Source organism: Neoarius graeffei, chromosome 18 (assembly GCF_027579695.1).
Source record: "Neoarius graeffei isolate fNeoGra1 chromosome 18, fNeoGra1.pri, whole genome shotgun sequence".
Lineage (NCBI taxonomy): Eukaryota > Metazoa > Chordata > Actinopteri > Siluriformes > Ariidae > Neoarius > Neoarius graeffei.
In genome coordinates, this window is record NC_083586.1 from 32069797 (window position 1) to 32095706 (window position 25910).

At 42.1% G+C, this 25910-nt stretch overlaps 1 protein-coding gene across 2 annotated transcripts in view; it reads right to left on the bottom strand.

Annotated features, from left to right (window-relative positions):
• Positions 1-315: 315 nt before the first annotated feature.
• Positions 316-25910, bottom strand: part of eed (embryonic ectoderm development) — a 33507-nt gene continuing 7912 nt past the window's right edge. For both annotated transcript variants that reach the window (XM_060898697.1, XM_060898698.1), the window contains exons 2-12: positions 25185-25337; positions 24881-24973; positions 19940-20005; positions 16143-16268; positions 15735-15816; positions 15569-15660; positions 13874-14007; positions 8543-8648; positions 5571-5729; positions 750-823; positions 316-651 (exon numbers count right to left, since the gene is read on the bottom strand). In XM_060898697.1, coding sequence (XP_060754680.1) covers positions 525-651; positions 750-823; positions 5571-5729; positions 8543-8648; positions 13874-14007; positions 15569-15660; positions 15735-15816; positions 16143-16268; positions 19940-20005; positions 24881-24973; positions 25185-25337 — 1212 coding nt within the window. In that variant the 3' untranslated portion in view covers positions 316-524. The remainder of the gene's footprint in view (positions 652-749; positions 824-5570; positions 5730-8542; positions 8649-13873; positions 14008-15568; positions 15661-15734; positions 15817-16142; positions 16269-19939; positions 20006-24880; positions 24974-25184; positions 25338-25910) is intronic.

Genomic DNA, 25910 nt, shown 5'->3' on the forward strand with positions numbered 1-25910 from the left:
GAAATTGTAAAACAATAGTTGGGTCTCTGTTTTGTACTCTCTAAAGTTCACAACTGCTTAACCCGTACTTGTTGATCTCATTTAAAATGTTTGGTTTTTTTGGTTTATTCACGCTACCTTTTGCTAGTTGTTGACGCTTGTGGTGATTCTGTTTATTCACCACTGTGTGATAAACACTGCTATAGAGAAGACTTCTTCAACGACGTGATGTAAAGAAACTCCTCTATATACTCAACACAACAGTCAAGTTAAAAACTGTACACATAAGCAGTTTTATAATCATTCAGACAGATATTCTTGTCTTAAAAAACAAGGTAAACAAGTAAAAATAGGTTTTATTCAAGAAAGAAAAAGGTAACAAAAGAAGAACCAAAAAAAGCAGATACATCTGCGGAAAGCAACATCCAAAGCTTCAGCTAATAAGCATCCATAGTCCAGGCTGCTCAGCCATAAGGAACGTGTCCTGTGACGAGCGCTCATTTCTAGCGGTCTGAGGGAAGAAAGCATCAGGGAATGAAGAGTCATCAGCGTAGCCTGTCCCAGCGCCAGATAGATGCGTCATCACACACTGCTATGAGAATACTACTGTCTCTGCTGAAGCTGGTCTGCCTGATGGCTGAAGTGCATTTAGGTAGCGTGAGAGTGGTGCACCTGTAGAATGAGCAAAGCGGCCATCAATCCTATAGTCAGCTGATATTAACAGTAAACGACCAGTTCTAGTATGTTAAATAGGCAAGGACTGATCTTACTTTGCTTTATGAGGATCTTCGACCTCCAGGTCCCACACGTACAGTTTTCCGACCTGATTTCCCAGAGCCAACATCTGTAGCAGTAGCAAATACCACGACAAATTGTCAGATAAACATTTATAGGCATTTGTTCCCTCACTAACCTAACTTTTTTTGTTCCTCTTTAAGTTAATAAGGGGGAAAACGTAGCTTGTTCTGTTACTGAGACCCAGAAAGCACAGAGTCCTCTGCCCTGAAAACTCCCATCTCTGATTAGAGGGCATTAACATTGTTTTTTTTTACATAAATCCCCAAACGGTTGACTCTACGTCAGCATCAGCCTTGCGTTTTGAGGCAATTTCAACCCATAAAATGCCAATTTTTATAAATATGGTAATTTTGTCAATACAGGGTGTCTCAAAAAAATTTACTCACACTTTAACTGTCCCTAACATGCTGCCTTTTTTGTGTTGCAGGTCTCATCTCATCTCATTATCTCTAGCCGCTTTATCCTTCTACAGGGTCGCAGGCGAGCTGGAGCCTATCCCAGCTGACTACGGGCGAAAGGCGGGGTACACCCTGGACAAGTCGCCAGGTCATCACAGGGCTGACACATAGACACAGACAACCATTCACACTCACATTCACACCTACGGTCAATTTAGAGTCACCAGTTAACCTAACCTGCATGTCTTTGGACTGTGGGGGAAACCGGAGCACCCGGAGGAAACCCACACGGACACGGGGAGAACATGCAAACTCCACACAGAAAGGCCCTCGCCGGCCACGGGGCTCGAACCCAGGACCTTCTTGCTGTGAGGCGACAGCGCTAACCACTACACCACCGTGCCGCCTTGTGTTGCAGGTGTAATTAATTAATCACAGCATGGACTTCTTTTTGTGGGGATATCTCAAAGACAAAGTTTATCGCACCAAACCAAGAACAATCGATGCATTGAAATTGGAAATTGAAAGACAATGTCGCGATATTCCTAATGACCTGTTTCATGACGTTTGCGAATCCCTTGGTGCGCCTTATCAGCGTTGTCTGGACAATAATGGTCATCAATTTGAACATTTGTGAACATGATTCTTCAATTACATTTGTCTTCTGTATTCGAAGCTATTCCATTTCACTCTATGTTCATAAATAAAGGTTTTCTCGTCATTCAAAGTGTGAGTACATTTTTTTGAGACACCCTGTATTAATACCAACAAGGAAGTGTTTCATCACAGTACAGTCATATCATGCAAAAACATTTATAGGAATTGACTGCAAAGTCATTTGAAATTTTTTTCTTATCGTGCATGGCATTTTCCTATGTCCCGCAAGAACAATATCACGTGGACGAGATGTGATCATTTTGACGTGCTGAAGGTCGCTTTTCTCCGTTTTGGGACCGGTTTCCTACCTCTCGAGGTAAACAGCATGGTCCGATGGAAACAGCCGAACGCGAGGAGCTTTAACTAATTCACATAACTATGGAACTGCGTCGCACCAAGACGGCGACGCGTGGAAAACATCGTGACTCTGCATCGACTGGAGAGTTTTGAGTTGCAGGGATGTAATTTGTGGTTGACATTCGCGAACAGATCCGTGAAACAAAAGACGAATCCATCTTTTGTCTGTTACTGCTTTTGTGTTATCGTTTCGTTCTCTGTAAGATCAAAGCATTAGGTGTGTAACTCCATACACTGCAAAAAATATCTTAGCAAGTGAAAATATCTTGAAAATAATTGAAACGATCTAGCATTTTCTATTAGAAGAATACAAGATACCGATTCTGAGATTATTAAAGCTAGTTCTAGATTGGGACCAACTTATTCTAAGATGTCTTCAAGTAAAAATATCTGTCCATGCAGCAAGATAATTTCACTAGTATTAAGTCATTTTCTCCTCAAATTCAGTTTTCAATTTTTTTTTGCAGTGCACTCAGACCCCGTCCACACGTAGCCGGGTATCTGCTAAATCGAAGATATTTTTCTACGTTTTGGCCTGTCATCCACATGAAAACACATCAAAAACGAATATTTAAAAAAACTCCAGGCAAAGTGAAGATTTTTGAAAACTCCGTGTATGCCTTTTCGTGTAGACAGAGATAACCGGAGTTTTGCGTTTTAGAACGTCACAATCTGCGCCAAAAAAAAAAGACAACAAATCTGCCCTGACGTCAAACGTGCGACCTTTGTTTACTGCAGAAGCCAGATTAAGCATGGACAAAGAGTAATGGATCGGAGTAGTGCCTTGAAAGCGTTAATTATTGTGCAGGTGCTATTTACATGTTTAATTTTAGAAGCCCAACTACTGCTCCAAAAACAGGGTCAATATGTCCACATATTTGCTTTGACAAGATTCCCAATCAACGTTTTCTTGCATCTTTTGAAGTTTATACTCCAAAATTGTGTTTAGAAGCAATTCTGTCTCCGAGTCTGTCCAGACGAACGAGCTTGGCACCATGTTTTATGTTTAGGCGGAAGTGACGCCAACAGAGGGCTATTCTGATGTGATTAGGGGGTAGGATTTGGGGAAATAATGCCATCTACAGGTTTGGAATGCTTATGAATGTGATTGAAAACGCAGATGTTCGGTTATGTGTGGAAGGGATTTTTTTTCGAAGACGAGGTGGTGTGGATAAAACATTTTTATAAACGGAGGGGGGGGAAATGTTCGGTTTTAAAAATACCCGGCTACGTGTGTACATGGCCTCAGTCTCACTAATCCAAGACAAATGCTGCAAATTCTTTGCCAGATTTCCCTTCATCAAAATTCTTGCGGAAAACCTTTTGGTTTCCATCGCTTTTCTGGTGCGTCTTCTAACTGATTAATTTTCATATTTTCCTTTTCTTTTTAGCTGGCGGGAGAGCGGAGTCCGCCATGTTTGCCCACACCGACTTGTTTTGGTTAAAAGTAGGTCAAATACAGGTAGTCGTCGACTTACGACCAGTGTTGGGCACGTTACTTTCAAAAAGTAATTAGTTATAGTTACTAGTTACTTTTCCCAAAAAGTAACTGAGTTAGTAACGGAGTTACTTTGTCATGAAAGTAACTAATTACCAGGGAAAGTAATTATTCCGTTACATTTTGTTCCCCCTCAAAAAAAATCAAATTCAATTAGTGTAATCATAATAAAAGTGAATGTTAAATGTGTTTAATGACTGAAATGGACACTTAACAGAACCAATTAGTAACGCTATCTACACTATATTAATATTTTTGTGGGACAATGTGAGATAAGACATCTATCAAATGTAATATATTTTTGTAGTTATTAAAATTATGTTACTAATTACTGGCCACTGACGAGGACAAACGCTTTGTTCCTCGACATAATGTGCATTGCACGTAAACACTCTTGCCTTTTATTTCAAGTAATGAAAAGTCCTGGCTGTATTTCCAGTGTGAAAGCGCAGTATTGGGCTGACCGCTCGCCATCGCTGGCTCTTCCGATTGAAAGAGCGCGCAGTAGTGCAGTAGGCGTGGCCTACCTACGTATGTTGTCCAAATCTACTCTGATTGGCTTACTGTGCCGTTGTCTCGCGTCTCCCCGCCCCACACGAAAGCAGAGTAAAGAAAGGCTGAGCGAGCAGCGTGCCAGATGAGAACAGCTTTAATAAAGTAACGCATAGTATTTTATTGTAAGTAACGGGAACGGCGTTATAACGATGTAAAAAGTAATTAGTTAGATTACTCGTTACTAAAAAAAGTAACGCCGTTAGTAACGCCGTTTATTTCTAACGCCGTTATTCCCATCACTGCTTACGACCTATGTGACTTACGACCGATCGACTTTACGACCGTCTGGTTATGACTGGCAAGTGTTTCCCAGCTGAGCGTACGACAGTTTCCGCCCCAACTCCAGGCACATGCGCAGTCTCTCTTGCGCTCTCTATCATACAGTTTCCGCCCCAGCTCCTGGTTTATGAAACGAGCAAATGCTCCCGCCAGCCCGAGCGCTGCAACAGCTGATGATGACGTAGACGACCCACAGCCAAGCACCAGTGATGCCAGCAGTCACTAAATTTTGTATTTTACTATGTTTTACATTTGTATTTTGGTGTGTTTCAAACTAAAATGTTTTCTATTTTTCACACCTGTATTTCGTATTTTTTGTTTTGCACATATTAAACGAATTGTACTGTACGCAGTGTAGTATGCAGTGTTTGACTTAAACCAAATAATGAGCCAAGGTAATGAAATAAGAAAATGTTGATAAAATAAGATTTTAAGATGATTACAATATCATTATACATCACAGTGTACTTACGTTCATTTAACATAGGCCGACTTACGACCAGATCGGTTTACGACCGGTCAGTCGTAACCAAAAACGCAGTCGTAAGTCGACGACTACCTGTACACCCCATGGTGGTCACGCGATATTGTTGCTCACTTGCTTTGGCAATCCTTGGGATCGTAAAATGCGGGATTTAGGGTGCAGTATTTAGAGTGCAGCCATTTTGTAGTGCTCTCTGAATTCTCAGTGGACAAATTACATACCTGGATAGCTCACTATATTATTCCTCACAGCACACTCTAAATCCAGTGTACACCATGTTAGTGGTGTATTTAATACAGAAATTTGCTTCTGTACTGTATTTCATGGTCAGAAGTTGCAAGGTACTTTGTAATGTTCAAACTTTATATAAAATGGTGAGTCACAATGATGTTTTTCCCAGAGCACGTAACAGTAAATGTTTGAACTCAGTCTAGTGTTTCTGTTACTTCTGCCCCAGATAGCACTGTACACTGTCAGTCTGCAGAGTAAACACTGAATGAGGTAGTGCATGAGTGATTTCAGATGCAGCAGAGGTAGTTTTCTGTGTATTTTGTAGGTACTGTACCTTCTGCCAGAAGTCCATCGAGAAGCGCATGTACCAGATGTCACACTGACTATAGTCGAAGCGGCCCAGAATGGTCACGTTGGACTCGCTGGGCTTGATGTGGTCAATATCATCCTCCATCTTGCCAGGTTTCCAACACACGATGGCATTTTCACAAGACTAAGACACAAAGTGATGGTTAATTGGACAGGGTGTCTACAGGTTTGTCCAAGTTAAATTTAAGATTTTTTTCATACTATGTTCCAAAAAAAATTAAGACCAAATCTAAAGTCACGCAAAAACATACTCTTTTGAAAAAAAAAACTATATAATTTAATGTAACTTATTGTTCTTGTAAACATTCACCAGAAAACGCTATTCTAGTAGAAGTATACTCAACAAAAATAAAAACTTTACACTCGTTTCAAAGTCAATAATTTGAACATTTTGGAAAATAGGTTTGAAATAACGATTGTATTCAATTATCTTGTCATTAAAGATGCTATAGCATACAGATCATGTTTGTCACGGAATCGGTTCCACCGGAAATGCGACGACAATGTCCGTGATCAAAAACTGTGAGTCACAACTTAATGAAATCATGTCAATATCGGGTGTGTCCTCCATGGGCGTTCACAACTGCGATACAACGTCTCCTCATGGATTGGATGATGCGTCTGAACACAGCTTGGGGAATGCGCCGCCATATTTGTACCAACATGGCACCAAGCTCCTGCGAGTTCTGTGGAGGGTTCCTTACGGTCGGCTGTGGTGCCAGTTTGATGGAGACGTGTCTGGAGATTATGGATGGTCTGTCGACTGCATCCCATAACCCTCGCAACGTCAGTGACGGATGTTCCCGTATTCAGCATGCCGATGACACGTTCACGCTGAATGTTTGACAGTCGTGGCATTGCAAATTAACGAATAATTAACCATAAAACCTTGTTTTTCTGAGATGACACTCTACTCTGCTACCGTGAGATCAATTGCACATGTATCAATAGGTCACGTCACTTGTGTCACGTGGAAACGTGATTTTAGCGTGCAGTGCTCTCGCACGATCTACGTAGGCCCGACCAGTAGAATGAATGTGTGACGTAATGCCCTTGACAATGCATTTAACCAGAATCACAACAAGAACTCTTTCAAGAAAAGTTTCTAAACACTATTTGAAAAATAATGAGTGTCAAGTTTTTATTTTTGCTGAGTATACTTCATTTCTTTTCCTTGACAGGCATTCACACACTCAGAACACAATATAAGGATCGGATAAACTTGTAACTATGTGACAATCAGAATGCAGTCACAACGTTTGAATCCAATGTAACAATGTGAAAATGTGAATGAAGTCACACACAGAATCCAATGCAACAGGTTTTTTTAATTATTATTTTCTCTGCTTGGGGAGTCACATTGTAAGCAGAATTGTTCAATTCCATCTTTGGTCAAACAACAATGCAGAAAACAACAGTTAAACAATGTGAATGCACGTACGCCTGAAACTTCGGCTCACTCACTTGAAAAGGTATGCTCACTTGCACTTCTTAAAACACGTGGAACGATACCCACACACAAACAATACTATTCTCTCACATGCACGCAATAGAATATATTCTCTCTCTCTCACACACACACACACACAATATTCTCTTACATCTCGCAGATCCATCCTCTTCTCCACGACCGTTCGTGGTGGCAGCGCTGAAGTTGGATATTTGAGGCTGATGCTCGCGGCCTTGAGCAAAAGCAACGTGCTTGGCGCTCTTCATATGAGAGTCCACCGCTCTTATCCCCATTGTGCCCAACTTAAAAGTCTTACAGCATGCTACACAGTATGCCTCGTTGGCATCTTTGGGTACAGCTTTCAGCCACCACGAGTATTTTGCATCTTGCAGCCAGTTATCATTAAATTTACATTTACCCATTGTGGCTCGGACTACCCTCCATCAACAGATCAGGCACTGAGTGGTTGTCAAGCACGCGTGTGTCTAGCAACCGGTGGATTCGGAGCCTGCGCGGTATAATTGTGAGCATCAAAAACGATTAAACTTTTTCCCCCATCCAAAGTGTACCACATTTTAACGATATGACTGAGTAAAATTTCCATAAATTTAAAGTGCCATTCCACCATTGGATGTATTCTTTGGCATAAAATACAATATATTTTATGACAACATGACTAGACAGAGAAATCTTTTAGCTTCAAAATGATATATCAAACATAATTTTTTGACAACGACAAGTATATTAATTTTGCAACCAAAGTCACAGACCCTTTTAATTTCCGCGCGGTAGTGAAACGTGATGTCATCGGCAGGTTCGCCTTCTTGTGTACCACGTCACGTGTGACGTGGCACAGATTATCAGCAATGGCGGATAGAACGCGATTTCCACTTGTCGATTGCTGTGCCGATATTCACCATCGACCGTCTCCTTTGGGCATCACTTGCTATTTTCCTTCGCTTCTTTTCCGAAGCTGACAATCGCGTTCTATCCGCCATTGCTGATAATCTGTGCCACGTCACACAAGAAGGGGAACCTGCCGATGACATCACGTTTCACTACCGCGCGGAAATTAAAAGGGTAGGTGACTTTGGTCGCAAAATTAATATACTTGTCGTTGTCAAAAAATAATGTTTGATAGATCATTTTGAAGCTAAAAGATTTCTCTGTCTAGTCATGTTGTCATAAAATATATTGTATTTTATGCCAAAAAAATACATCCAATGGTGGAATGGAACTTTAAGATTGAAAATTTAAGACCACGGGGTTTGAAATTTAAGACTTTTTAATGGCCTTATTTTAGGAAAATTAAATGTAAGACTTTTTAAGGACCCGCGGCCACCCTGTTGGACAATGAAAACTCGCAAAAGGATTGAGGATCAACACACAGCAGGGCTGCCACACAGCCTTACAGAGATTTATTTTCTCACATTCAGTCCTGAATAAATCCTGTGCTGTGACTCTTGATGAAAATAATCAAATCTTACCTTTGAGAGAATTAAATCCCCAAGCCAGCGCACGCAATCTACATAGTTTCTATGGATGTCCCGTGTGGAGAAATCTGGGAAATGAATCTTCTGAGACACAAAAGGCCTGAAATATAAAATAGCTATAAACAATAGGCCATATAATAATATGCATTTTTCAAAGTCTTAACGAACATACAGTAGCAGTCAAAAGTTTAGACACACCTTCTAATTCAATGGCTTTTCTTGATTTTTATTAATTAAAAATACACTTCTTATCTTGTAGTAATGAAGGATGTTGTTTCTCTTTACTTAGTCGAGCGGTTCTTGGCGTAATATGGATTACAGTTGTGGAATAGGGCTATTTACAGTATTTTTATAATTTACTATTTGATCATAAACGCATTAAGAAGGCAAGAAATTGCACAAATTAACTTTTGACGAGGTACACTTGTTAACTGAAAAGCATTCCAGGTGACGACCTCATGCAGCTGGTTAAGATAACGCCAATAGTGTGCAAAGCGTCAAGGTAAACAGTGGCTACTTTGAAGAATCTAAAATATCAAACATATTTTGTTTTTAAAACACATTTTTTGTTTACCACATAATTCCTTAAATGCTCCATATCTTATTTCATAGTTTTGATGTCTTCAGTATTGTTCTACAATGTAGAAAATAGTCAAAATGCAGAAAAACCTATGAATAAATAGGGGTGTCCAAACTTTTGACTGGTACTCTATAACGGGGTAGAATTCTGCCCAAGCACATAATGTGTGACCTTAAAACCAGCATTAACCAAACGTAAAAAAGCAAATCACTGATTTACAGTCAGTCAAAAGTTTGACACACGTATGCATTCATAGGTTTTTCTGTATTTTGATTATTTTCTACATTGCAGAACAATACTGAAGACATCAAAACTATGGAATAACATCTGGAACATATATGGAATTGTGGTAAACCCGTCATTTCCGTTTCCGGTTGAGAGTATGTAGTGTGCATTCTGGCTGCCACTTCTCATCGGAGCATTTTTTTTGTGTGTGTGTTTGTGTAGTTTGATGTTTGTTTTTTGTTTGAGTGTTTTTGTCCGCCAGTTGTGGTGTAGCTCCGGACCCATTTTTGGACGTCGGTTCCCTCCAGGCGTTTGTTCGCCGTGGGTGATGCCTGTGCTCCTAGCTATGGACTGCAGTGAGCTTGTTGCTCATTTTAACATCGTGGTTGTCCGGTGCTCTGTGCAGCCATGCTTTAGTGCTTGGCGCGATGTTCCGAGCGATGTTGCTCGGTGGCATCGCGGTGGCTGCGCAGGCAGTTTGGGACATATCAGCGCTCTGCATGGTGGTGCGTCTGTGCTCGCTTTGTGGGTCTGTGGCATGGTGTTCCGGGTGGTGTTGCCCGGCGGCGGCGCGCCGGCTGTGCGGGACTTGTTTTTGTGGGCCTTTTGGTGGGACTGTGGCTGCTACGCCATTGGAATTACATCCTGACCTTTATTTGGTGGACCTTTTTGCTCCCTAAAATTGTAAAGCGACCTTGGGTTTTGAGAAAGGCGCTATATAAATTGAGCTTATTATTTTATTATTATAAACAAAAAAAAACCCAAAAGTGTTAAAAATATATTTTTGATTCTTCAAAGTAGCCACCATTTACCTTGAGGACGCTTTGTACACTACTGGCATTATCTTAACCAGCTTCATGAGGTAGTCACCTGGAATGCTTTTCAATTAACAGGTGTGTCTCATCAAAAGGTAATTAGTGCAATTTCTTGCCTTCTTAATGCCTCGAAGATGAAACAGTAAATAGTAAATAATAGTAATACTGTAAATAACCCTATTCCACAACTGTAGTAATCCATACTATGTCAAGAACCGAAACGACATCCACCATTACTTTAAGACATGAAGTGTATTTTAATTAAAAAACAAAACAATTGAGTTAGAAGGTCTATCCAAACTTTTGACTGATACTGTACATTATTTTTATACTATTCAAAAAACATTCAGTAAGCCCTCAGGCTGTGTGTATGCAGGGCTCGACATTAACAGTAGTCCGACTGTCCGGGACAATCAAATGTTTGGTCTGGACAAGTCAAATCCGCATCTTCCTGTCCAATGGGACAAGATGAATATTTGTTAAAAACCACCATTTTATAGTAATTATTCAAGAGTTGCATCAATAAAGCTCCATCAAATCTAGGTCAATCCCCTCAGTGATCCGATCGTGTTACTGTTTACGAAATTCCGGGGAAGCAGAGTACAGCAGAGGTGTGTGTAAAAAGAACCACATCGTAATATCTACTTACAGATTACTGGACTTTGAATTTATCAAAAATGGAAAATCAAATACCTCAATAAAATAAACATCTGTGGTGAATCTTCATTTCATTTGGACATTCATTGAATCTTTCTTTTGTATGGTTCACATTAACAATCACAAATGTCATAAAATATTTTGCAGGAATTTTACGACAGTGCCGAACTCACTTACCGTTTGCTTTCATTCACAACGTGATTCTGTCCCCCTTATCATGTCCAACTTGTTTTCGTTCAGTTTCATTTCAATAAATTAATTTATACTTCAAGTTTTACTGGATTAATCAAGATTTAACTTTATTTCCTCCAGAAGCTTTGAATTTAGGCGAGTCTAACTCTTAAAACTGCAGATCAGGTAATGGGTTAGAACAACACACGCACCATAATGGGGCTTTGGATAGTTTTTGTTTAAGGTTGAGTTCAAATTTGAGTTTTATTGAAAAATTATAAAATCATTAAAGCATAAAGATGATCATAACTATACCTGCTTTTTGGTGAACTTTGTTAATTACTTTCCTTTCATTGAACTAGTAAATACATAGTAATAAAAAGGTCATGGTCAGGACAAGTGAAAAATCTTCCTGCTTGCCCGACTGGACAAGTGGATTAAAAAGTTAATGCCAAGCCCTGGTATGGGGGTGGGGTCATCCTGGAAGAGACCACTCCCATCAGGATCATAGGACAAAGATGATCCGTCGGTATTTGTACTGTTCTTCACCAATTACAAGGCCATTTGCCCTCCCACACAGTCTCCAGAATAATTAGATTTGTACATACAGAGCGGAGCAATCCCAATTATTTTGCTTTTATATTTTGCTTAATGAACAAAGTGATGTCCATCAAGTACACTTATTATAACACAGAACCACACCGGGGCTGCTCTCAGATTGGTCTGATAAGTAATGAAGTTATTGTTTAACAATATTTGTCTTGTATTTCACAACCTTTTACACTGCATTGCATGTTTATTATTTAACACTTATTTGGTATAAATGTTTTTTTTTCACAATATATTACCTGGGACTTTAACAACTACAGCCATAGCCTACAGCAGACCTGGGCATTTTACGGCCCGCGGGCCGCATCCGGCCCTTTGGTTCATTCTGACTGGCCCGCGTAAGGTTAATTAGAAATTACAAAATAAACGTATTTTCTAATTTTACCACATGAATGGACTGAATGTGCATTGCTTTTATTTTGAAGTTGTGTTCAACAAAAACGCAATGCGCGCGACATGAACATGATATGAAATCCCACAAAACCTAATCCCACGATAACTACTTCCGTAATTTGTCCAGACCAACCACAAACTTGTACGTCATCCTTCAAACGGTCCAGCCAATCACATAGTGTGACGTCACCAGCAGGCGCCGGAGCCCGAGCCGATCTGTAGATCTGATTCCTACACCGAATCAACTGATGATCATCTGTCAGCTGTGCTTCGCATCTCCGCCTCAGACATTCAACCTGACTCTGATGCACTCGTTAAAGACAAACAGAGACTAGATTTCTCTCACTGAACAAATAAAAAACTGAAAAACACCAAATGAGGTGATTAGACTAGAAATGTGGGCATCATTATTATATGATGCATCTTGCTTGATGTTTGGAGTAGAAAGACAATACTGTGATGCCTTTATTGTGTTTTGGGGTGAATGTGACTGGAAAAAAAAAAAAAAAAAAGGTACAAACGTTCACATTTTGTTAACCATTGTTTTGGGAAATTTGATTGAATAAATGACATTTTTTGTAAGGCAACCTCGTTTTTTCCATACTCTTACCAGTCTTAGCAGCTTGTAAAAACAATGTTATTTATTGCTTTATATAAAGAAATACAATTAATATTATGCAGAATTTAGTTCAGCCTTTTGGTCCGGCCCTCCACAAAATTTTCTGTTTCTCATGTGGCCCTATGGAAAAAATAATTGCCCACCCCTGTCCTACAGTCTAACTGCAGGGATGTGATTTGGGGCTGGTGAAATTATCTGAAAATTTTAGCCGGGGGTCTGGGGGCCACAGGCCCCCAGCTGGTCCAGGGCAGCACCCTGGTGGGGGGACAAGGGGGGAAGCCCCCCAAAGCTCCTGGGTTTTGGGGTTTTCTGACTTAAAAATTGTACTAAAATGGCAAGCAAACACACAAGAAAAAACTTCATGATTAACAAATTCAAGCCAATTTAATGGTCAACATGCAACTCTGAGACACACACACTCTCGCGCGCGCTCTCTCTCACTCGCGCGCGCTCTCTCTCACTCGCGCGCGCTCTCTCTCACTCTCTCACACACACACACACACTCACCCCCCCCCCAAAGAACCAGCGCGGCAGGGCCCGCTAGCCCCGCGCCTTGGGACGTAATTCGCCCCGAGGCGAGCCGCGGCGCTCCGCTTAGGTTTCGTTTCTATCCCGGGCTCCAACCCGACTTTGGACGCTCGTAGCTCGGGCAGGGGAGGTCCCAGTATCCCCAAACTTGACAGCCAGAGACCTCTGCCCTCTCCCCAAAGAACGAAATCGCTGAACAAATGTCTCACAGTCTTATGTCCAACGTCTGTAGCAATCTCTTTCTCCAACCATTCCCAGCGGAACTTGTTTTTCACTATTCTGTCGATTTCTTTAACTCGATTTGCATCTTTACGCTCAATCACGGAGGCTGCCATCTTTCAACTCTGTTTGAAGCGAGCTTACGTACAGCTATCTAACAAGCGCGTTCATTGGTTGTTACAGAGCGATGGGCCAATCACGTACCTCGTTTCATCTCAATGACGTAATTGCGTCAATGAGATGAAACGAGGTACATGATTGGCCCATCGCTCTGTAACAACCAATGAATGCGCTCGCTTCAAACAAAGAGTTGAAAGATGGCAACCTCCGTGATCGAGGCGCAAAGATGCAAATCCGAGGCTGCCATCTTTCAAACAAAGTCGGAACGAATAGGATACGAATGTGGATTTGAGGGAAAAATCGGAAACATTTTTTTTTCAAGTTTTGAGGTGAAAAAAGCGGAATTCCGCGAATTCGCGGAAAAATCACATCCCTGTAACTGTTCTTACCTGTTGGTCTTGCTGGGGTTGTACTCATAAGAGCCTCGTATTGCTTTTTGCATTCTCTCGGAGTTTATTCTCCACAGCTTCAAAGAGTGGTCCATTCCACAGGACATGATCTTCTCCCCAAGTAGGTCAAAGTCCTATAATCCACAGGATTATATCTTTAGATATAATCTTTAGACCTCAGAAATATTATTTTCCAATTCTTTCATCCTTAGTTTTTTTTTTATAACATTTAATACTTTAATATTGGCTGGCATTGAGTGGTATATCATATATATTCCATTCAGCTAGCATTATACTGAATGAGTCGAAGACAAGTTCAGTATCATGCTAGCTGAATAGAATATATCTAATATGCCACAAAAGAAGCCATATTATTATTATAATACATTCAAAATTCTCTGAAAATCTTCCGTATATAACCTGATGGCCATGTTTGCTTACAAATGATCACAGTCACTCGCTAGCACGGAAGTTGTACATGTAATACGCATCTTATGGCATTTTCAATTCACTGTGATAGTTTACTGCAGGCGCTGCCAGCAAACAAAAATGCGTCTGCGCATGTGCAGCAGAAAACTCTCACTGAATGTTCGCATCAGCTACGACGTGTGACATGTTGTCTCGACAACCATGCAATATCGTAAACCATATTCAATGCTCATTCTCCATTGGGTAGAGTGGCGTAATACAAGTAGGATAAGCAATATGCTAACAATATTGCATGCTATCAAACCAAATGAATGAAACCCACTGAAGGGAATAGAATATATGTTGTTTTTTTTTCGCGGTCCGGTTTCCATCAAATCCTGCGCTCTGATTGGCTGGCGAGCGGGTCCGTATCCTAGGATACGGACCCCGGTTACGGACCTCTGGCGACTTGCTCCTTCACAACAACAAACATAATAGCAATTTGTCAACATTTATCTTTTTTATAAGATTTATTTATGATTTTTATCAAGAATCTTATAAATGTTTGTCAGCATTTCTCAGGAGAATAGCATTAATTTTACAGCATGGATAGCGATAACGACAGTGTTCACAGCGAAAGCGAGTTTTACTACCCTGAGGAAGACGAAATAAAAGAAAACATTTCAGGAGAAAGCTAAAAACCTGTAACTGTTGCTAACGCCGAGCAAAAACATGGCTGAATCCTGAATTACTCAATTTTGTATAAATAGGGGACGACATAGGCAGCAAAATGTCGTTTTTTTCCTGCCATGGAAGTGCACTTGTATACCGAGGAGGAAGCCATTTGCATTACAGCCGTGAATGAGGATTCAAAATGGCGGCTCGCCTCGGTTTTCCCTTTAGGGCGCTCTCGTTTTCTGTTAGAATTTGGTAAAGAAAAAAATAAATATATTATTTACCAGCTTAAGGTCGGTCCATATGGTGAAATGCCGTGATCTCGGCCTTGAATACTGACCTCGGCCCAGAGGGCCTCGCTCAGTACTTTCAAGGCCTCGGTCACGGTATTTCACCATACGGACCTCCCAGCTGGTAAATAACATTTATTCCATTGAAGAAGTGTCCTGCATGTATACTAACAGTTTGTAATATTTTTATAAATGACCAACATTTGTTCCACTATATGTACCCTTTATTTCACAGATTTTAAAGACCTTTTAACACACACACACACACACACACACACACACACACACACACAGAGTCAGCTCTTCCTGTTTCCAAACTTACCGCACTCAAGACTTCATCTCGATGGCCCTCCACACCTCCAAATATGGCTACGAGTGTATCTGTCTGGATGTTCCACAGGCGTAATGCATGGTCTGATCAGTGACAGTGGAAATGTTAGCCACGTACTTGAGCAATAGCCTTGTTTAGCATTAAGTGTGTTCTTTACCTTTGCTCACAGACAGCAGAAGGTTGGGATCTCTTGGATGAAACTTAAGCTCATTGATCGCATTTCCGTGTCCCACATAATGCTGCAAATGAACAATAATAAAGAACTTCTGGGACAGAGTAGGGCAAATATAAGTTGCTGATATTAAACATTATATTCTCCTTAGTCCTGAAGATACTTCTGTTGTTTTGTGTCGCAAGAATTTACTGTGTCATGCATTCTACAGGAAGATGGTTTTACACATTTCTCACGTCACATACTGGTCACACTTTCCTTAGTTCTTCATACAGAGCCCCTCATATGTTACACTTATTCTGGAGGCATGACATTTAGTTATGGATAGAATGGCATGTAATAACTAGTGAGCACAGGGAGGATGAAAATAATTACACAGCAATGTTAACTTACTTTGACACATTGCATAGTAATGTGGTTGATGATGCGAATGATGCCGCGGGAGCCAGCAACCGCCAACAGAGGGTGACTGGTGCTGGTGTCATACGTCCAAGCGCAAGTGTAGAAGTTCTCATCTGCCTGTGCAGTCGTTAAGAAGCGATAAAAATATTCAAATACTTTACAAATAACAGATTTTTTGGGGGGTCACAATACCAGAGATGCACTTGGATATTTAAATAAGGCTGTACGATATACATTTAAAAATGACTTGGAGCATATTCCAAGAGCAATATGCAAAATGTGCGGTAGCCTGGGAAAACCCTTCTAGATTAACAATACACTCTAGTCATGATTCGATTACATTCACAATACTGGCTTCAAAATTTTGATGGAATAAATAGTCTCTGACCTGGGGAAAATAATCTATTGAAACATGAGCTCCATAGCAGCACTGGAGGCGACAGAAATAGAGCTCCAAAGTCGGCTAAAATGACCGTCATCCACAGCCTCTTTCTCAGGCACTGGAGATCACAACAGTATGGGGCTGGTGTTATGTGAAAACTACTGAAGAGCCCTTTTTGATGGAAATAACATGGTTCTGTAACCATATACCTATAATGTGTCTCAGTTGAAGAATATGTTTCTCTTTTGCAAGTATCTACACGGCAAGCAGTATTAGTATGCTAGCATGTTTAACATTCTGGTTAACCCAAAAAGTGATAAGGGGAAAAAAAAAAAAAAATGTGTTTAAAGATCTCATTCTGACTGCAGTGTAGTGATTCGGACACAATTTGTCAGCTGGTACGTTGATCAGGTTTATGCGCGTTTTGTTGAAGCATGTAACTATGAAACAACTTGAATGAGACACGACACTGCATGAGGAAATCACACTTAGAGCCCAGTCCCACAACACCAATAACTATACCTATAACTATAACGATAACTATAAATAAATCGGTCCCCTGCGGTTTATGGTCACACCAGACTGATAACGATACCTATAGCCCAGGCCTGGGTTTATCCGTATCAGTGAGATTACTTCTGGAGCGATTTTTCCAGGCCTGAACCTGATCCAATAAAAGATCTGACCAATCAGGTAATTGTTTACATGTGACGTTGTCTGAGCACGTGCTATTTTTCCCGGGCATCTTTGTGGTATCAATGGAGGAGAAGTTGATTATAGAAGTGTCAAAGAATCCCATGCTTTATGACAAAAAGCACAAGCTGTACAAAGATACAACCAAAAAGGAAGACGTATGGAAGATCATCGGCAGTAGAGTGATCTTTTACAGCGCACAGCCATACACACTTTGCCACAAATACTATCTGTGAATCAGGTAAAAAAAAAAAAAAGATTTTGCAGCACGAGGTCTCATATCTGATACACTTTCCAATGTGCCCACTGCCAAATAATATATTTTTTAAATGACCTGAATTAGATCCAACCATCCATTATCCATAACCGCTTATCCTGTGCAGGGTCGTGGGAGCCTATCCCAGCTGACTATGGGTGAGAGGCAGGGTACACAAGTCGCCAGGTAATTGCAGGGCTGCACATAGAGACAAAACCATTCACACTCGCGGTCAATTTAGAGCCACCATTAACCTAACCTGCATGTCTTTGGACTGAGGGGGAAACCAGAGAACCCAGAGGAAACCCACACAGACACGGGGAGAACATGCAAACTCCGCACAGAAAGGCCCCCGTCAGCCACTGGGCTCGAACCCAGAACCTTCTTGTTGTTAGGCGACAGTGCTAACCACTACACCATCGTGCCGCCTACCTAAATTAGATGAAACATAAAACTGCACCTTTCTCACACTGGAGTCGGAGCACTGACTGCCCGCTTCCGCAATTACAAAAGAATATCACGCCATTACCACGTGAATAATCACTTTCACGCTTTTGGTTTTGATTGGTTTCTCTTTCGGGGTGGGAACGCCCACCGTAAACAGGATAAAACGTGTCAGCCACAGTTTAGGCTACCTGTTTGTGTTTGGTTAGCACTCTCAAAGCAAAACACACAGGCATGTGCCTTATTTATGTACAGTGTATAGCTGTGTCTGTCACGCACGGACTGTCCGAGTGGGTCTGTTGCATGTGGGAGTGCCAGGAGTCTGAGATTAATAGTCATCTATGTGCTGCAGGATTTCATGCACCCAAATTCTCCTTTTCTTATTCTTTCGGCATTGCCTTCTGTGCAAAATGAGCATCAAAAGCAGCTCTTCCTCGCGGTCACTGTCAGACATTGTGTGCTGCTGAGTGCACTGGGTGTGCACACAAACAGCATACAACCACTACATTTTCCCACGAAAACCAACAACCGATAGCCGGGATTATAGTTTTGGTGTGACTGCTCCAGCCTGGAACTAAATTCAGGTAGTTATCGGTGTTGTAGGACCAGGGCATTTGTCTGCCCTAAAATGCTCATACTGCCACACATATATTGCAACACTGACGAACAGTGATGTTCCATGGTTAAATAGCGCTGCATGGGCGGCACGGTGGTGTAGTGGTTAGCACGGTCGCCTCACAGCAAGAAGGTTCCTGGTTCGAGCCCAGCGGCCGGTGAGGGCCTTTCTGTGTGGAGTTTGCATGTTCCCTCTGTGTCTGCGTGGGTTTCCTCCACAGTCCAAAGACATGCGGTTAGGTTAATATGGGACGGCCTTGGGCTGAGGTGCCCTTGAGCGAGGCCCCTAACTCCCACCTGCTCCTCGGGCGCTGTTAGCATGGCTGCCCACTGCTCTGGGGATGTGTGTGTGCTCATTGCTCACGTGCGTGTTCACTGCTTCAGATGGCTTAAATGCAGAGAGGAATTTCACAAGCGTGTGATGAATAAAGTTGTTCTTCTTCTTAAAGTATTGTTTCACAACACTGCCAAAATTTATCAAAAATATCCTCAGCAAACGTGCACAGAACATATATGTAGTCTGAACACTGCCGCTGTGTCTCAATTTGAGTAAACCTTCATGTACTTGCGTAGTGCGTGAATTTCAACAGGGTAGTGCCGTCTCAAATCAAACATGGCACTTACTGCAAATGACGACTGTAAAATTTGCCCACGACTGTCGCATAACCCACCAAAAAATATCTGCCATTTTTTTTTTTTTTTTGCTGACCTCTTAAAAATGAACGCATTTTTAAATTTTCCTCCCTTGTGTGCAAAGATATTTCACACCATCAGCGTCAACAAAGGCCCCTCCTCCAACTGGCTGAAAACAGGTTGGCGATTCTTCCCCTTGAGGGTGGGAAGTGTGCAACACTGAACATTTTGAGTACACTGTACAGGTACTTGTACCGCGAGTTGGCTTAGTGCTTAGCGTGTCCGCATCTCGATCGGGAGTTCTATTCACGGTCGGGTCATACCAAAGACCGTCATAAAAATGGTACCTACTGCCGTCTGGCAAGGCATGCTGCAATACAGGTGCGAGTGGGGAGTCAAACTCTCGCAGTTACCAGAGGACTAGCCCCCCACTGTAACCCTAGCTATGTAATAGGCGAGAGGCCGAGGGCTACGTAAACGGAGATCGGCGCCACCCTATGTGCCACATGGCGTGGGAAGGGAGTTTGACTTGATACAGGTACTCAGCATTGTTGCCATTCAAAACAGCAAGTGTAAGTGTGTCAGCACACGAATTGAGACACACAGTGTGATTTGCTGAAGTTGCTCACTTGTATATTACGCTGTGATACCACAATGATATAGTGTACAGCCCTTTGCTATAGTTTACTGTTAGTGATTTAGCCTATTGACAAAAAAGTTACTGATAAGGAGATGAGGAATAAAAAGAGAGTGAGATAAGGATACATCTGCATCTACGTAAGACTGTAGGAGTCGGATCTCTCCTTGGGAATGACATTCATATAAGGTGACCTGTAGAGAAAAGGAAAAAAAACAAACCATAATTAATCAATCATTCATTAAATCATAAAGTTCATGATTTCAGGATGTTCCCGCTAATTGAATTTTAAACTGTATTTTTCTTCCGTCTGAGAGAAATAGTACAGCTACGATCACACTACAACTCGCGATGGGTCATGGATGAAAATGAGGCGCTTCGGTGACTATGCATGGCGATATACAGGTGAGCTAAAAGTTGTGGTCACACAGCAGGTGAACACCAGACTGTCACGCCTTCGCGTGCTCGAGTGGCCACACTCACTCACAGGACCCAGCCGTTATGGGAAACACCTGATGCTGATTTGAGCACAATCAGCACGCGCATACACTACCGTTCAAAAGTTTGGGGTCACCCAGACAATTTTGTGCTTTCCATGAAAAGTCACACTTTTATTTACCACCATAAGTTGTAAAACGAATAGAAAATATAGTCGAGACATTTTTCTGGCCATTTTGAGCATTTAATCGACCCCACAAATGTGATGCTCCAGAAACTCAATCTGCTCAAAGGAAGGTCAGTTTTATAGCTTCTCTAAAGAGCTCAACTGTTTTCAGCTGTGCTAACATGATTGTACAAGGGTTTTCTAATCATCCATTAGCCTTCTGAGGCAATGAGCAAACACATTGTACCATTAGAACACTGGAGTGAGAGTTTCTGGAAATGGGCCTCTATAGAGATCTTGCATGTGACGTCACAGCCAATCCAGATTGTGACAGACGCCATCGTGTCGGTCAAACGCGATATTCCGCCTTCTACCTCTACTTCTGGTTCTACTTCTACCTTTTCTTCTGGAAAACCCTACTATATACAATTCTACTACAACGGCTGTGGCTACAAGCTCTCCGTACCTGTGCACGGTTTTTATGTTTTTTGTGTGTATTTTTGCGTGTTGTTCGTCTGTACCGGACTTCAATATCCACTACAACCGTATGGACTTACTGGACATTGGTTTCCAGCAGAGAATGATGGTTTGTAGCGATTTCCATCGCATGCACAACATTCCGGACGAGAAAAAAAAAAACCAACATTCCGGACGAGACCAGATTGCGAGACCAGCGGGGTCTCCGTGGATTGTTATCGGAAGCAAAGCGAAGGAGGCGGCGCCGGGAGCCGAAGCAAAAGCGAGGCTACAGGCAGAGCCAGCCTGTTGACTAAGCTCAGAAAACAGCCACTCAAATCTCCACTGCCAAGCCTCTACCTCTCCAACGCCAGATCCATGTAAACAACACGGACGATTTGGAATTACCTTATTCTATTCTATAATCGGCTGGTCAGTGCTATACTCAATACTTAAGTGACTTACCCATCCAGTGAGGATCATTTTCTTGTTTACAAGATGCCACATCTGAGTCGCTGACAAATCCTGAATTTCTGTAAAGATAACTGTCCAGAGATTTATAAGCACGCAGTGCTTCACCACTGAACAGCGAGGGAAAGTTGATGAGGTAATCATACACGTCCGGGTATTCCGCTGGCAGTTCAAAATCCGGTCGTGAAAACTCCGTCCGGAAAGCCATAAGGGTCACAAATCTGTAGATCGTTTATTTTAGACATATATCTAGTTATCTGTTCATTAGAAAAACGAGCCGTGTAGTCCGTCGGTTGAAATTGATCCATTCTGTACACGAGTGCAGCAGTATTCAGCTGTGTTTTTGACCGACACGATGGCGGTTGTGTACTTTCCGGTCACGTGACTGCAAGATCTCTATACACCTATGGAGATATTGCACCAAAAACCAGACATTTGCAGCTAGAATAGTCATTTACCACATTAGCAATGTATAGAGTGGATTTCTGATTAGTTTAAAGTGATCTTCATTGAAAAGAACAGTGCTTTTCTTTCAAAAATAAGGACATTTCAAAGTGACCCCAAACTTTTGAACGGTAGCGTATAAAGATGCTGTTTTCGGAGGCTTTGCGAAGTATTATCATTACCACGGTCACATTTGTTCCTAGCCATGTTTATGGCTTTGCTTTTGGTTTCATTTTTCTAAATATCCCACCTGCTAATACACGCTCTTCCTGCACTTCGATCCGTCTACCGCCGCATACCTGACAGAATACTTTGCAAAGTCTCTATGAAAACAGCATCCTTATATGTGCATGCTGACTGCACTCAAATCAGCATCAGGTGTTTCCCATAATGACTGGGTCCCAAGCGCATGCACAATGCACTCCGAAGGATCCCTGAATGTAAATGCATTTTTTAAGGTCACGGGGAGGTTAGGCTGCACCGAGTTGCTGTGTTGACGAGGCTACTGTTAATGTTAGTCATGTTGTCTGTTGTCGCCCAAATGAGGATGGGTTCCCTTTTGAGTCTGGTTTCTCTCGAGGTTTCTTCCTCATGTCGTCTGAGGGAGTTTTTCCTTGCCACCGTCGCCACAGGCTTGCTCATTGGGGACAGATTAGGGATAAAATTAGCTCATGTTTTCAGTCATTCAAATTCTGTAAAGCTGCTTTGCGACAATGTTTATTGTTAAAAGTGCTATACAAATAAACTTGACTTGACGCCTGCGAGCATCGGGGACATGGATTTGAGACAAATACATCTCAAGAGGCTCAAAGAACGTTCTCAGAGTTTGGGGAAGTATTCCCAAACCCATCTGTGAGTATTCGCTGCTTAGTTTGCCCAGTGTTTCCCGCAGAAAATTGCTTAGTCAAGGTGGTGAGTCTTCGGTGGGCATCACGCGCGGCACGGATAGTGGTCCGGGGGGGGGGGGGTTGTCGGGCCGTAACGCGTCACACGTTGCACAGATAGTCCGGGGGGGGGGGGGGGGGGGGGGTAGTACTACAATAATAACAAAGCTGTGTAGAACTGTAAAATAGGTATTTATTGAAATTAAATGTCACAACTACTTACAAAAACTGAGGTAAAATGGTTTCCTGGCCAATAAAAGTGCTCTCAGTACAGCAGCAAGAAAAAAGTAACAAAAAGTGCAGGTCATTTACATAAGGGAAAAACGGTTAGAAACAACATAGAGTGCAACATTTACTAGGCTACTTATGGCACATCTTGCAAGTCTTGTCCTTGCAGGCCATCCTTCTGGGTTTTTCAAAAAACAGCTCCAGTGCTCTGCTGTAATTGAACTGCCCTACTGGTGGGCCTACTCGCTGGGTGGACCAACAAAAATAACGGAAGGGTCCCACGAATGTAGCCTACAGCCATAATTTATATTGCCTACCTTAATACATTTATATTAGGCCTACTTATATTAGCACATGAACATTATATAGCATTAGGCTATATAATTATATTATTATCTTACTTATATTAGTACATGAAAATTAAATTTCACTGTAACAGTGCAAATGCACCGTTTAGATGAGCAGTTACAAATACAACTTACCTTCTTATTCCACCGACGATAATGGCAACGTCTCGACTTTCCCGCTGAACCGTTGAATTTAAAATTAAAATGTTTGTAAATATGGCCTCGAGGACATATGACGTAGTAATATATCCAACCACTAGGTGCCGCAGTTTAGTCTAGCTGTCAGTCCCTGCGCTGAAATGCATTACCACTTCGTTTTTTTTTTTTTTTGGACGCATTTTTTTTTTCTTGGAACCTTGCTAGGGCAGGCGGTCGAGTTACCCAGGGCGGCCGCCTTGCCTGGAAAGCGCTGGGGGAAACACTGTTGCCGACGAAAACGTCGCCACCAAATTTCAATACATGCACTGAAATTTTTCGCTATGTTTTTTGGCCACTCACGAGGCAGAGACACATCAAAAAACAACTCATGAAGCTTGGAGAACAATAGCTGTGTATTACAGGGTTTTTTCTAGAAAAATTTAGTATGAGGGCGCTCACCATGGTGAGGGAGCAGGGGGATGGTGCCGGTTGTCCGTCCCCCCCCCTCCGCCACGCGAAGCCTTTGAAAAATTGAGGCTACAGTGGGACATTCTGAGGCTATCTGAGAGGGAAATTGTAACAAATTGTCTGTCAACATTGAAAAAGAAAGAAGTAATCTTCTTCTGCCCCGGACAGTCTTTGGCTTTCTTCCGTTTCGTGCTGCGGGATGACATCTTTAAATGCCCAAGTGTCAACAAAAACAACTCGCGAACTTCTTCTGTCAAAAGCTCCCGCGCCGGTGGGTGAAAGGTCATTCAGTCTCGAGAAATCTCGCTCTACAAGTCAGCTGACCTTGTATGTAACCCATGTCAAATCTCGCGAGAGCAGCCGCGACAAGTAAACAACTAAACAACATGGCGCCTCAGTCTGGAAAACGCCAATTTGGATTGTTTTTGCACCGTCTGGCGGTGTATCTACTATGATTGGAATATTTTTTGAGTAATTATAACGTATTTGATGATCAGACACATTGTCACGTGGTGTTGCTGGGATGTTTTCGCGGAGAAAAGATCGTTTTGAGAAAAATTGCATGTTGTGCAGTAGCATACAAGTGCATGGCCTAAGTGTGACTACTTGGGGTTCAATTGGCATTTCGGTAAGGGGGTGCACGCCAAGAGTAAGAGGGCGCAGCGCCCCTGTTCCCCGGTTTAGACGAAAGCCTGTATTACACGACTGGTGGCAATGCTACCAATTTTTCATTGCCAAGTATTCGCAAACCCATCGGAAGCTGTAGTGTGACCAGGGCCCAAGTTTCTTACAATCTGGTGTTTTTGAGTTGTGTACAGCATTGACCCATAAAAGTGAAGATGCTAACACAGAAATATAACCTGTACTTATTTGGCCTTTTTTATGCAAGAAGCTGGTCGGTTGTTTCTATTTGACATAAAAAGATCAGAAAATTACAGGCTAGTAGCTAAACAGCGATGCTTTGTGGTTTATTACATAATCAAAAGACTGCTAATCTTTTATACCCAGCAGAGAGCTTGAGCCACTCACTCTGTTGCTTCCCACTGTTGCGAAGACGAGGGGGTCGCCTTCCTTACTGTGCCAGTTGAACTGAACACCAAACAAAGGCTGGCCATGGTCTTCCTGAAAAGGCATTAAACAGAAAGATCAAAACAGACACAAAACACCCCGTTCAATTAAGCGGAGTATCACCAAGACATCTGCTCTCTCATTGCGGATATTTTAAATGTCTGGTCGTAGTACGTGAAGTAACTGGACTCTGCGGAGAAGGTGATAAAGCCTGGAAGAAAAGTAGTGAAAGATTATATCAAGTGATGTGCTGCTCCTTTCTTACCCTCAGGCTGTTAACACACTTGAAGGAGTATTTGCATTTCTTCGATTTCCACTTGCCCTTTCCCCAGCTCTTCCTTCCCGGGGCGTTAGCCGTGTTTGTAGGGGTGTCGGGTCGCTCAGCGTTCGTCCCGCTCTCGATGCTGACGGCATCGTCCTATAACACAAGGACATATCAACAATTAGTGTTTCATCCAAAATGACTACTCAAATACTGACTTCATATGCTGATTATAATCCCTAGGAGGGACACACCAATCCAAGACTGGCCTCAAACACCGAATCATGGACATTATTTCATCATATTGAATCAGTACAATATTCAGAGCTCTGATGCAAACATCGAAACAAATAAAACGTGTCAAGCGTCTTTCTTAGAGCACGGCTTGTCAACTGGCAGACTGCCGTCCAGTTACGGACACAGCCAAGTATTTCAGAGAAACCAAGCACTCGAAATATACTGTAACAGATCGGCGGTGGGGGACGGCACGGTGGTGTAGTGGTTAGCGCTGTCGCCTCACAGCAAGAAGGTCCGGGTTCGAGCCCCGTGGCCGGCGAGGGCCTTTCTGTGTGGAGTTTGCATGTTCTCCCCGTGGGTTTCCTCCGGGTGCTCCGGTTTCCCCCACAGTCCAAAGACATGCAGGTTAGGTTAACTGGTGACTCTAAATTGACCGTAGGTGTGAATGTGAGTGTGAATGGTTGTCTGTGTCTATGTGTCAGCCCTGTGATG